Source organism: Phragmites australis, chromosome 20 (assembly GCF_958298935.1).
Source record: "Phragmites australis chromosome 20, lpPhrAust1.1, whole genome shotgun sequence".
NCBI classification, from domain to species: Eukaryota; Viridiplantae; Streptophyta; class Magnoliopsida; order Poales; family Poaceae; genus Phragmites; species Phragmites australis.
The window spans coordinates 8,246,580-8,258,680 of record NC_084940.1 but is presented as its reverse complement, the minus strand read 5'-3'; the positions used below and the strand labels follow the sequence as shown (position 1 = coordinate 8,258,680).

Here is a 12,101-nt window from a genome sequence, read left to right as displayed (position 1 = left end):
ATTCGGAACTTGTGGGTAAGCAGACTAAAAACTTTGCGATTCCCCTTTATGATTGTTTGGGGGTGTCCTTTTGTTCTTGCTGTTCTTCCAAGTTGCCGGTTGCTCTGCGCGAGTGGCGGGACTATCTGACTCCTCGTGGATCATCGCGTGGTTGAACTGATATTGACCGTGGGTTTTGGCATGTGGAGGCCTGAGGGCCTAATGCAGGATAGGTGTTTGTTAAAATACCTGCATAAACCTGGGCTCAAAGATGTGTATGTTCGTGGTGCGGAGAAGGGGACGATGACATGCGATATGTTCCGTTTTCCATTGTTTAAACTTAAGGTCCTGTGAGCAAATTTAGCACAAAAAAGTTATGGGATTGAGCACTGATACTGACAAACTGGAACCCTCAGTTTCGTAGTACATTATTATTTATAGACCACAAACATAGATGGCCCTTGCATGTTGAGCCAATCCGAAGTTCCAAACCAACCTTTACCATGTAATATTTTTGTTTGAGCTTCCTTCATATTGCATCGCGAAGGAATGCAGCTCAGCTGAGCTAGTAACGGGCTGAACTTGAGATATGCACCACTCTTGAGCTAAGAGTTTTTTCATTCCTATAAATGACAGCTGAACCAGTTTCTTCTTGTTGCTGGTCATTTTGATCTCTGCCTGCTTCAAGCTGGTCATGCCCTTGAACTCTGCCTCTTTCGTTTCCGTCTTGTGTTTTGTCGTTTCCTTCTACTCCATCTCCATTTTGGTTACCTTGCATGTTAGTCATTCGCTCTTTCTTCTTTTCGTACAAATAAGTGATCACAGCTATCAAAAGGGAAGAAGTTGAGACAGCTGCAGTAAACATGAACGGCACCTGAAACCTATCAGTGGTGAGTTGATCTGGAATGGACGGAAGGCGTTCGTTGTTGTGCTTGTCTTGATATCCACCCATCCATTTTTTCCCTATTTGAATGATAGTGTCCCCCTCTACTATGTCGAGGATTGCCTTTGATATGTCTCCAAGTAGAGGAGATCCTTTTGGTAATGCCTGTGCGAGAATGCGAGAAATGTCGATATTTTGTTAGATGCCTGGAATCGAGAGTATTTCCTTTGTTAGAGTACTGTAGAGCTTTTAATGCCCTGATGCAAAGCAAGGTGAAATTCAATCGATGTGGCATACATATGATTTGGTAGGATCCAAGAAAACCAAAGTGGTAAGTCCAACTATTTAACAGCCCATTCAGGTGTGCACAAATGAACTTGCATAATTAGATAGTTTATTAACATGACAAACTATTATTTATCCTTCTATATCAGAATATAGCATTTGTGGGAGTAAAGGTCGGCAGCCAAAAGTCATCATTTATCATTAATTGGTTAAGTCCCTCTGTACAAGTAAGCTGAATCTTTAGCTTCATTGTCCTTGTTTCTTCTTAGTTTCATTTCTGATCTGTCTTCTTAAAATTTGGCAGTTTAAGCAACCTTCCTAATTTTGATTTTGCTAACTTATGAGTTTGGTCATTGCCTATTAGCATCCCTTAGAGAATATGTAGCCTTTTATGTTAGCTATATGAAAGTACTAAGATAATTTGCATCGCAAATACGCACTGAAAAGTGAAAACAAACCTGAATTGAACTGGAAATGTATTCTAGCAGCAGAGAAAAGTATTACTCCCTCCAGTCACAAATAAGTATTGTTTTGGGCATTGACACGGTCCCCAAAATATATCTTTGACTACTACTTTTTGGTGTAATGTGTTTATAGAATATAGCAAAGTTATACAATTATAAAACTACTTTTTGAGATAAATCTACTCGTATCATTTTCAAATATCCAAACTCAATACATAAAGATTAATTTGTAGCCAAAGTTTAAAAATGTTGACTGCATGCAACCCAAAACGACACTTATTTGTGACTGAGGGCTATTAATGAGTGATGAACTGATGACTAATTGTCAATTATAACCTTTTAGTTACAAAAGCAATCAATAAAAGTGATAAAGCTTTCCCAACAGTTAATGCTTCCAGGTGGTCAGTGTTACTTACAAATCCAAATCCCGCTGTCCTGTAAAATGGTCCAACCATAGTGTACGCCTGGCTGTTCTCCGCAAGAAATAATTTGATGTACGGGACTTCATGCACATAGGCAGCAATACCACCATTTTTGCTTCCCATGGAGAGTGCAATTTTGAGTTCATCTGTGGAATTATAGGACTTGATCTTTGACTTACTAAAACCAAGTGTTTTCAATAGATTCCCAACGTAGCTTCCATTACGGTATCCTACATATTCCCCGCTTTTCCGGAGCACATGAATATCAGTTACATTCGAATTAAACTGCTGTATAGTCATCATTGTTGTCAAGTTCGCAGTGTAAGATGACCCAAGGAGAAGGAAGCAAAATACCCATACAATCAAAACAGTCCGAGATAGGAAGCGTTCCACTCCGTCCGCTGAAAATTTTGACAAAGAGTTCTAATTAATTTTCAGTGATCTCAAGTGAAAATCCAGGAACTACAGAATATAAATCAAATTTCATCTGTAGTATTTCTGGATGGTGTACTTAGTATTGTTAGTTTCGTATGTCGAAGTGTTTCTTGAAATGAAAAAAAATTGAAAAAAATGAAATATTGCAATGAATTTCTCAGCAAACAAACTGCAATGTTAAGGGAAGAAAATGCTGATTGCTTCGGGGCAAACGAGGAACCGTTTGTTCCATCTTATAGAATACTCTATGTAATATTTTCTTTTTCCAAACAAAGCTTTGAGGAAATAAAACAATTAGCTTCCCTTCCCTTCAACCTAGACCCTTATGCTCTCATTCAGTGGCTTGCATGGCTGCCGATTTTTCCATTCTGTTGTGTAATTGTCGCGCCTCTTCCCTTCCATACTAGTTGACAAAAAATCATCACATCAGTGATGGTTACTTGTCATGTTCAACGTTTAGTATGACTGTGTGCATCTACGGATGTAGAGGCTGGGATAATTTCTTATTCCATTATCTTAATAAAATGTTCAACCTTTAGTGGGTGGAAACTAGTGTTGGATGTAGATTTTCTTTGTAAGACACAATGGAAATTGAGATGTTCTAAAATCCACAAGAAGAAATATTCTGAGCAGCTAACCAGTCGTCTCAAGCTTGGATCTGAGCAGATCCACTATTGCAACCGAACCAGCTTGCTTGGTTTCTTCCAACTAATATAGCTCCTTGCCCATTGTTTTATAGACTCCTAGCTAGGTCCAACTGCTGGATCAAATCTGATTCTCTAAGTTCTCTCTACACATCGTGGGAAACTATGCATGTTCTTGCATATTTTTTAAGTTTAAGTATGTTAGATTGCAGAGCATGTACCCAAACTTTGTTCCCTATATTGGTTGTATGCTCGTCTAAAACATAAAATATGTGGATACTAAACAACCAGGTGCATCTGTGTTTCCTGACATCTATGTAGTTTGCTTGGCTGCACGAAGATTACAAAACAATTTTCCATGCGGATTGTTCAGTTTGATGTTCCATGTCATTTTTTATGCAAAGTCTTCCTTTTTTCTCAGAAAATGAATAGAGATATCTTAATAATTGTACTCAACTGTCTCCAAATAGAGAAAAGAAGATCATAATCCCAGGCTTGCCGACAGTCAGTCGACGAACATTTGTCTTGTTGCCTAGAAACTCCAATAACCACACAACAACTCCTGTGTAGATAAATAAAATTATGCTTTTGAACCACAGATCACGTGATAGTGGCTGCAAGAAGACCAGTGCGTTTCTATTGTTGGAATTTCTTAATGGAACAACCATTGCCACTCCCGATTCTGTGTATGGTAGAGTGAAGTCGACATAGGAAGTTCTATTAAAACTGATTGTTATGTCCCCAATTGCTATATCATATTTCTGAAACAGCATCAAAGCGAGGTTAGGCAAGAAAAAGCTATCCTCTGTTACCTAGGAATGCTGGAGCAGTGTAACTATGTGTAAGGACGTGAATAGATAAACAGAGAAGAACACCTAGTTATGCTGTATGCTCTTCTCTTGTATCATGAGTGGCACTGTGGCACAAGACTTTTGATTGATCTAAATTCTTTTTGGGACCATGAAAGTGTTTTTGCAATCAATGTAATAGAATTATATTTATATTTTTCCATGCCAAAAAAGAATTATATTTAAGCAACATATGACATGTTAATGCAGTTTTTTCTGCAATGAAATAATGCTTAAGAGTACAATTACCGGAACAATAGTGAAGCATGATGGTGGTCGTTGTACAGAATAAAATATGGAGAAATATAATTTACACGCCCTGCCTACATATCGTCTCCCAATTGCAATGCTCAGTAGGAGTGTCATGCTTATAAAGTGGTGAGTTGTTTTAACGTGATTACGCTAAAACTAATATGAAGTAGTAAATATTGGAGCTCTTCAAGCATGTATGCATATAAATTGCAGTTTATTTACAAACTGGAAGCTGAATGCTGAAACCCTATGGTCTTATTACCTGGAGATAAACTTGGTACACAAAATCATTATACCCTGCACGCCCTGTGTCATTGGTATCGTCAAATGCTACATATTCATAAGGTAATGCATAGGGAAGTCTTTTTACTGCCTCTTCAAATACATCAATTGAAAAGCCACTTGCTTTAATTGCCCCTGTGATAGGATTCTTTTCGTTTGTCATAAATTGTGTGTACATACTTCTGTGCACTCCAACTTGAAGCTTATTCCCACTTACAGGAATTTCCCACCCTCTTGGTATCTCTGTTGATTTTCCTGGCCAAATCACACTGTTTAGATCAGTAACTGGCCCTGAATACCGTGTCACGGATTTGCCATAGTTTAATTGCCTGGAAATACCATTTTCAGCTGTCCAAAATCCAATCTCTCTCCATTCTTTACCAACAACATTTATTATTTGAAATGTGGAGACTTGCAGCTGCCTTTCTGAAAGATCAAAGTATCCACTCAAACCTCTAAATTTATTTTGCAAGATGGTCTTTAGGAGTTCTGGTCCGTATGGAGAAGTTTCCAAGATATCCAAGCTGGCTGAAGTTCTGGGGACTGCTGGTTTTTGGAATGATGTACTGTTGTTAAACCCAACCTTTTCAACTGCTTGTGCTACTGCCCATATAGTATCGTAGCCCCACAGTCCAAATATGCTTAGTTTCAATGGTGGGTCATTTGGATTATCTATTTGGAATCTTCTGTTCCATCTCGTGGTGAAGTTGTCGAGTTCTTCTGATTTAGGAGCATAAAACTTGATCCCCAAGGCACCATTCATTGCTTCCACAACTGAAGGATTCAGCGAGTCTATGATATTGGTTATTCCATTTGTCACGACCCACACAAATCCTTTGTTCATCATACCAACCTCTTTCGCCTTTGTGAAGAGTGCTGAGGCTAAAGCAGATGACATGTGTACAAGAAAGACCCTTGTTTGCATTGTCATCAACTTATATAGTTCTTGGGTAATTTGTTCACTGGCTGCTGACAGAGGGATCACACTTCGATAGGGAACACGGGCATCGATTTCTTGGAGGGCGTCAATGAGATGTGGTATGATACCTCTACCATAGTCTGTGTCTTCGTAAATAGGCACAACTTGTCTCCACCCATAGGCTTTAATTAGGGAGGCAATGCTATTCACTTGTGCAGAGTCATTCAATGTTGCACGAACAAAATATGGAAGGCTACCAGAGAACAGAGATGGACTTGTTGCTGTGAAGGAGATGACCGGGACCTTAGTCTTATTTCCGAGGTCTGATACAAATGAAACTTGTGAAGATTTTTGCGGGCCTATGATAACTTGCACATTATGACTATCCATCAGGTCAAGAGCTGTAAGTTGCACAGGAAGACAAACTTAGTGAAAGTTGTTGCATGCAGGACATTTTATGCTACAGGAAATCTTCCTGTATTCAGAAATTAGAAATGAAGAATATCAGCGAAATAGTTTTTTGCTGATTTATATATGTTTTTTACTTTCTAGAGCACCATCTAGTAAATAGGGCTAGTAAACTTGTGCCAAACAGGATTGCGGGTGATTGTAGATGTAGCTACAAAATTTAAAGTCTGTACCAAGCACGTACCACAGTACCAGTTGAATGGAGGTCACCAGACATAATAGGATGACAGAGGGGAGCTCTACCATGGATGACTGAATGCATGAAGCATCCAAGTTTTTTCATCTTAAACTAATATTCCTAAAATTTGTATCTCACAAACTTTTTTCACACCTTACATTACGTATATGCCATGTTTTTGTTATCATATTATATTGTGGGAATGATTGACTCCATGGTTTGTTTCAAACCTACTATCACTGGTATACTTTGATTGATCCATTTGGAGGATTCTGTCATGTTCACATTTGGGTTTTTCAATTGGAAGCAAACTTTGTACTGACAGTTATCCAATACCTGAATAGCTAGGATAAAATCGTCCTGACATTTTGTGAGGCGCAGGATGATTCCTATGACTAGAAATTCTTTCACAGGGCCATCCATCAGGCATTGAGTGGCGAATAGCTCTTCACAGCCATAAGAGTAAAAGGTTTTGTCACACCAAAGAGCAAGAATCCATTTTACACATCAGATCTTTGAATTGTTAAGATGCTGTTTGTGAAAGTACAGATATGAGCACAGAAGTCTTCAATCTCAATGCGCTAGTTCTTTTCTTGAGAAGAAGTGAGATTGTTGTATCAAGTAACTGTACGCCAGTTATGAAGCTTCTTTAGTTGCTCCAGCTGAGCCTCTGGGTAATTATGTCGCAAAGGTTAGTTTGCTGGCTACTCACCAAGAAATTCTCCTCTCTTTCGTTTTTATTTGATGTTTTAGACTTAGAAATAACAACATGTGTTCAGAAAAAGCACATCCCAGTTTAATTTTTATGTTTGTACCTCATTGATTTTTTTTTGTCTCCTAAAACACCCTTTATTCCAGTGACCAATGAACAAAAGTCTTGTAAAATGCAGCATGCGTAAATGAGGTAGGGGAATTATGGTCTTAGTTTTATGGCAACCAATTTTTATCTTTAGAAAGCCCCATGTTTTATGGTCAGTTACAAAACTCTAGGTTTTCAGCTAGTGGCACACAACTGAGGTTTTATGGTCATAAGGTCTCACAAAACCCCCTGTGTTATGACTTGCAAGCACTATAGCCGGCACAACAAAAGTGGCTAGTGGCGCAATAAGGGAACCAGAATTGGTTTAGGTCCAGTCAGTTTGTAATCCAGTCGGTTTAGGTCCACCGACGCTTCTCCGATGGACGCAGGGTGAAGCAAGGGTAGCGGTTGTTGACGACATGATTTGCGAACGTGACAAATTCTCGGTGGTTGTCTGAGAACGTCTTCTTCAGGTGCAGCAGTACGACAAGAAGTACTATGATGCGCAGCATCGCGAGGTGGTGTTCGAGGTGGGCGACTGGGTCGGCTCCATCTTCTTCATTGTCAGGTGCAGTCCCTGTCCGCATACCCTTCAAGCAAGCTTGGTCTTCGCTTCGTCGGGCCATTCCAGGTGGCTATGCGGGTAGGTTCAGTGGCATATCACCTCCATCTGCCAGCAGGCGCCCGCCTCCATGGTGTGTTCCATGTGAGCCTCCTCAAGCGCTATCATGGCACGCCCCCAGATGCTCCACCAGCGCTGCCACCCTTGGAGAGTGGTCACGCCATTCCAGTCCCCGCTCAGGTGCTTCGCGCAATCCTATGTTGTGGCATTTGGCACGTCCTTGTTCGATGGGAAGGAATGGAGATCACGGATGCTACTTGGGAGCTAATGGAAGATTTCAAGAAGGCATACCCAACGGTTCAGCTCGAGGACAAGTTGTTTTCCGAGGGGGGGAGTGATGTTTTGACTGGCAAGCACTATAGCCGGCGCAACAAAGTTGGCTAGTGGCGCAACAAGGTAACCATAATCGGTTTAGGTCCAGTCAGTTTGTAATCCAGTCGGTTTGGCCATTAGATTCAGTTCGGCTAGAGAGATAAGATATAATAGGTTGGTTTGAATCAAGAGAGAATTAGAGATAAGTTTTAAGAGATAGAGTTAGATTTAAATTAGAGATAAAGTTAGAGATAAAAGGTTTGAATAGGAGTCTTGTAGGCCGGCTGGGATACTCTTAGCCGGCTATATATAAGGGTTAGCCACAGGCCAAACAGATCAATCAATATATCAGTTTCCCTTCCTCCTCTCTCTCCCTGCCCTCTCGGCTATTCTCTCTCTCTCTCCCCCCCTCTGTTTTGCTCTCTGCCTTGATTACCAGAGGTGATCACGACGGCCCCTAACAGGTTGCTCAAGCTCAGGCCAACAGTGAAGCACAGGTACAACTTGAGAAGGTGAGTCCTTATCACCCTGTAACCAAATCACAGCTTGCCAGAGGCCACCGGACAGAGTGGATTGGTAGAGGGGAGCTCTACCATGGATCCACTCAGAGAGACAGAGACTCACTAGAGGCCACCAGGACGGTCAGATGCAAGGGAAAATTTTGTTATGATCTTGTATTATGAAATCCTATAACCATTAAACCTGGGGTTAAGTGACACTAGCCAACATTTTATGATGAAATCAGTTATTCAAGTTGTGTCTTGAACTTGCAAAAATAAATAAGTTTTTTTTTTTAATCTTGAAAACCATAAGAACTAAGAAAAAAACAAAACATGTATCTAGCAACGGAGGGAGTAGCATATACAGTCCTATGACTTCCATGACACACAGCAGAGTAATTACCTGCTGATGCAGCTTGGACGTTATTGCTATTGGAGTCCCTGATGTGAAGCACTAGCTTCGTGCTGTAGTTTTCGTGAACTGCATAGAAATCTTCCAGGGCCATTTGAATGCTGGTCTGTGCTATTTTTCCCACCAGTGTACCCAAGTCCAGGATCACTCCGACAGGGAATTCATCTCCTCCAGTTTCGGTAGCATTTTGAGCTGCACCAGAATGGGCGAAGAGTATTAGGAATAGGATGGTTTGAGTTGCTCTCTCCATTACCAGTGTTGCAAAGTCTATGTCTGTGAAGTGTTTTGCCCTTATAGGCACTCTTATAAGGCTAGTTGCTTGAGGCATTCTAGGAAACATTAATTTAACATGACCAAACTTATAAGGCTAGTTGCTTGAGGCATTCTAGGAAACATTAATTTAACATGACCAAACTTGGATGCATGCATTCATTCATATTTTAGTGCAGATGAATCGTTCTGGTTGCCCGAAAGTCAAATAATGTTGAGCGGCCAATCAACTTAATACACTAGTATTGGGTATGTATACCCAAGATATGTTGCAGTGAGTTCTATAACATTTGTCTCTACTTCCGCGAGGAGCTACCATCCTAGTACTTGAGTACGAATAAGTAGTTCCTTTCATGAAATCTTTAACTAGATACCTGAGAGTGATAGCTATGGTTTATTTAAATTCGTTCACACAATGGCTTATTTCCCAGAAGGAACTGATATCCATCCACACTATTTCTGTTGTTCATTTAAGATCAGATTGTTGGGCATTTACCCAGGATTGGCGTAGTTCAAAAATCAAATGATTTTGACAATGTGACTTGTTCTAAGCAAATGCGCGTGTTGACATTTGAGGAAGGTTCAAAAATCAAATGATTTTGACAATGTGACTTGTTCTAAGCAAATGTGCGTGTTACATTTGAGGAAGGGACATAACTTGTTTTGATTAGTAATCTATTGTTGCAAGTGAAAATGTAAAATGCTGGTGTGAGGTATCCAGAGAATTGTACTTGTTTATAATCATCCAAACCCACAGTATCCTCCCATGCTCTCAGATGAACTGTTTTGGTCATTCTAGATTTTATTTTTCCCAATCTCCATCTGATGATTGCAGTTCCCCAGTTGACAATGGATTTATTATTGAAGCACTCACTGCGTTGTCGGCCTTCTTAGTTTGATCTAGTTTGGGTTCCTTTGGCGTTGTGGTAGCTTTTCAAAATTAGCTCTGAGCATTTTTGTGGAGTTGTTATAGCAGAAGTTGACTTATTATAGTCTAGATGCCATAACTGCCTAGATTCCACAATCAAGTGCAGCGTAACACATCAACAGCAAACTGGAATAGCATGATTGTTGACACAAGTTTGTAGCTTTACAAATTAACAGATTATACCAAACCCATTTGGGAACTTGCATAAGCATTTACTACAATATTTTTAACAAAAGTTCTTTTCATCACTGATTTGGGCTCTGTTCTACCTTCTACAATTCTAACACCTGGAAAATACAACTTTCTCGCTGCTACACTTCGGTTAGCATGGTGTTCTCTTTTGCTATCCCTGTCTAGTAGGGATGCAAGTAGGTACCTAATGGGTAGTTCTAGGTCACCACTTAATTCATTTTTTTCTTAGCTTAGTTAGGTGAGGGTGAATCTTTAATTTATTATTTTGAGTCTTGGGTTGACCTAATGACCCAAAAAATACAAAACTTGCATCCCTAATATCTGGTCAACAATTGTTGAATGTCCAATTTGCCCCCAAACTACTTCTTTGTCCTTCCAAAATTGCCATAAAGATCCATCTATTTTCAGTTTACCACTTAAACTGAAAACTAATGAGAAGCTCGACATTCAAGAGTTCGTTGTCGTCAATTTGGCCAACTTTTACTTTTTTTCTTGGTTGCAAAGTTGTCGTTTTTGGACCATGTATTGGTTAGTCTTCTCTTACTAAATTAATTAAATGACAACTAATGAAAAAACCAACCAACCAACTGTAGCTAATTGAAATTCATTTGCTCCATTTTTCGGAAGGCAATGCACAAGTTATCACTGTCGAAAGGTTTTCCTCAAAGTCAATCACTTGTGCTCCACGCCTGTTCTGTTGGCAAGTGTGATAGTTAAACGCTTGTATGCAGTAATGGTTGGCTCAATGATATTGTTCTTTTTACTGAATTGATAATTGATATTGTTTTATTGTTTCTCTCAGCATAGTATTTCTCTTTCACTTGGAATAAGTCGTCCTGCAACCTGATCTCACCAGTATGAACTCTCTCTCTCTTGTTATGCAAGGTGCAATTTCGAGGCAAGCAATGGTGAGAAAGTCAAATGTCTTCTTCCCATCATGAAGTACCCAGTCAGATAATTGACCCTGTTACAAAAGAATCAACTCTTATCCCATAACCTGATCTCAGCGTAGGTTTATGCTTGCTAATTGTTTTGTCTTATTCTGAGATGAATTCTGATCTCTTGTTTAAGAAGTGATCTGACACTGTAGCCATCTATTGGAACTCGCCACCTGACGCCGGTCGCCCAGCCTTGGTTCTTATGTGCATCAGAACTGATCTCAGGTGTCATGTACTCATGTGCAACACCAATTGAAGAGTGGTGATGTGGAAGAGGCGAGCTGGGGAAGCCGAGGCGAAATGGTTCTTTTGCGCTCTTAAGTCTTCACTGATGGTTATTTAACAATAGTGGTAAAAAGAAACAAGTAAAGAAAGTGCGGGCCAGTTTTTTTTAACTGTACAGCAGGGAAATCCTACTGTGATAATATATTAAAGCATAATAGAAAAACACAAACAGACTGTACAGGGGAACAACAGCTAATTGTACAGGAGGCAGCCAAAGGAAGTTGGGGGGGGGGGGGGGGTAGGAGAGGACATCGATCTAGGAGGAGATTGCTAGACTCATAACAGTGCTCATTCTGTACATATGTAACACTGTAGTATCTTTAAAACAGGTCTTCCATCTAACAAACGAAGGCGACTTGTGCCAAAAGATTTGCCCATTTCAATGCTTCCATAACTCACACTGTTATCATAAAAACCTCCATAAAGAAAGATAATTGCGATTCATGCTTCACTTCCTGAAACATGGCAAAGAAAGGTTTGGAGTGATCCCAGACCACATGGAGGTTTGGAGTGTAGGTCAGTTTGCGGTTACTGTGCTGTGCTGTGTTGTGTTGTGGAATTTAGTTTGTTACGAGAATCTTCACTAATCTTATTAAGATTTTGCTGTTATGGATCCTAAAAAGATGCTCTAACTAACTCACATTCGGATCTATAAATAAAGAAATGATTTTGAAAAGCCATTGCAATATCAAACAAAGCCCAGATGATATACTAGGAAATGCTCTAAGAATAGAAAATAGAAGCCCTAGTGAGGTCAAGTGAAATCTAGAAGTATATGAAATGA

General features: G+C 39.8%; 1 protein-coding gene and 1 long non-coding RNA gene across 2 annotated transcripts; one reads left to right on the top strand and one right to left on the bottom strand.

Annotated features, from left to right (window-relative positions):
- Positions 1 to 488: 488 nt before the first annotated feature.
- On the bottom strand, positions 489 to 9,162 carry LOC133901904 (glutamate receptor 2.1-like). The gene is made up of 5 exons (XM_062343440.1): positions 8,696 to 9,162; positions 4,475 to 5,814; positions 3,570 to 3,873; positions 2,028 to 2,434; positions 489 to 1,027 (listed from the first exon to the last, which is right to left on the bottom strand). The coding sequence occupies exons 1-5, from the start codon at positions 9,042 to 9,044 to the stop codon at positions 545 to 547; spliced, it is 2,883 nt and encodes a 960-aa protein (XP_062199424.1). The 5' UTR covers positions 9,045 to 9,162; the 3' UTR covers positions 489 to 544.
- Positions 5,698 to 11,555, top strand: LOC133901906 (uncharacterized). The gene is made up of 3 exons (XR_009906791.1): positions 5,698 to 6,750; positions 10,980 to 11,102; positions 11,185 to 11,555. It is a non-coding gene; the product is annotated as an uncharacterized LOC133901906 (long non-coding RNA).
- The last annotated feature ends 546 nt before the right edge of the window (positions 11,556 to 12,101 follow it).

Excerpts from the sequence above, each read along its gene's own strand:
- LOC133901904 (XM_062343440.1), bottom strand. The coding sequence starts at position 9,044 with ATGTTTCCTAGAATGCCTCAAGCAACTAGCCTTATAAGAGTGCCTATA. Across the intron at positions 2,435-3,569 it reads CTTTTCTCTATTTGGAGACA|CGGACGGAGTGGAACGCTTC; the intron begins GTTGAGTACAAT and ends CAAAATTTTCAG. Across the intron at positions 1,028-2,027 it reads GGACAGCGGGATTTGGATTT|GCATTACCAAAAGGATCTCC; the intron begins GTAAGTAACACT and ends ATTCTCGCACAG.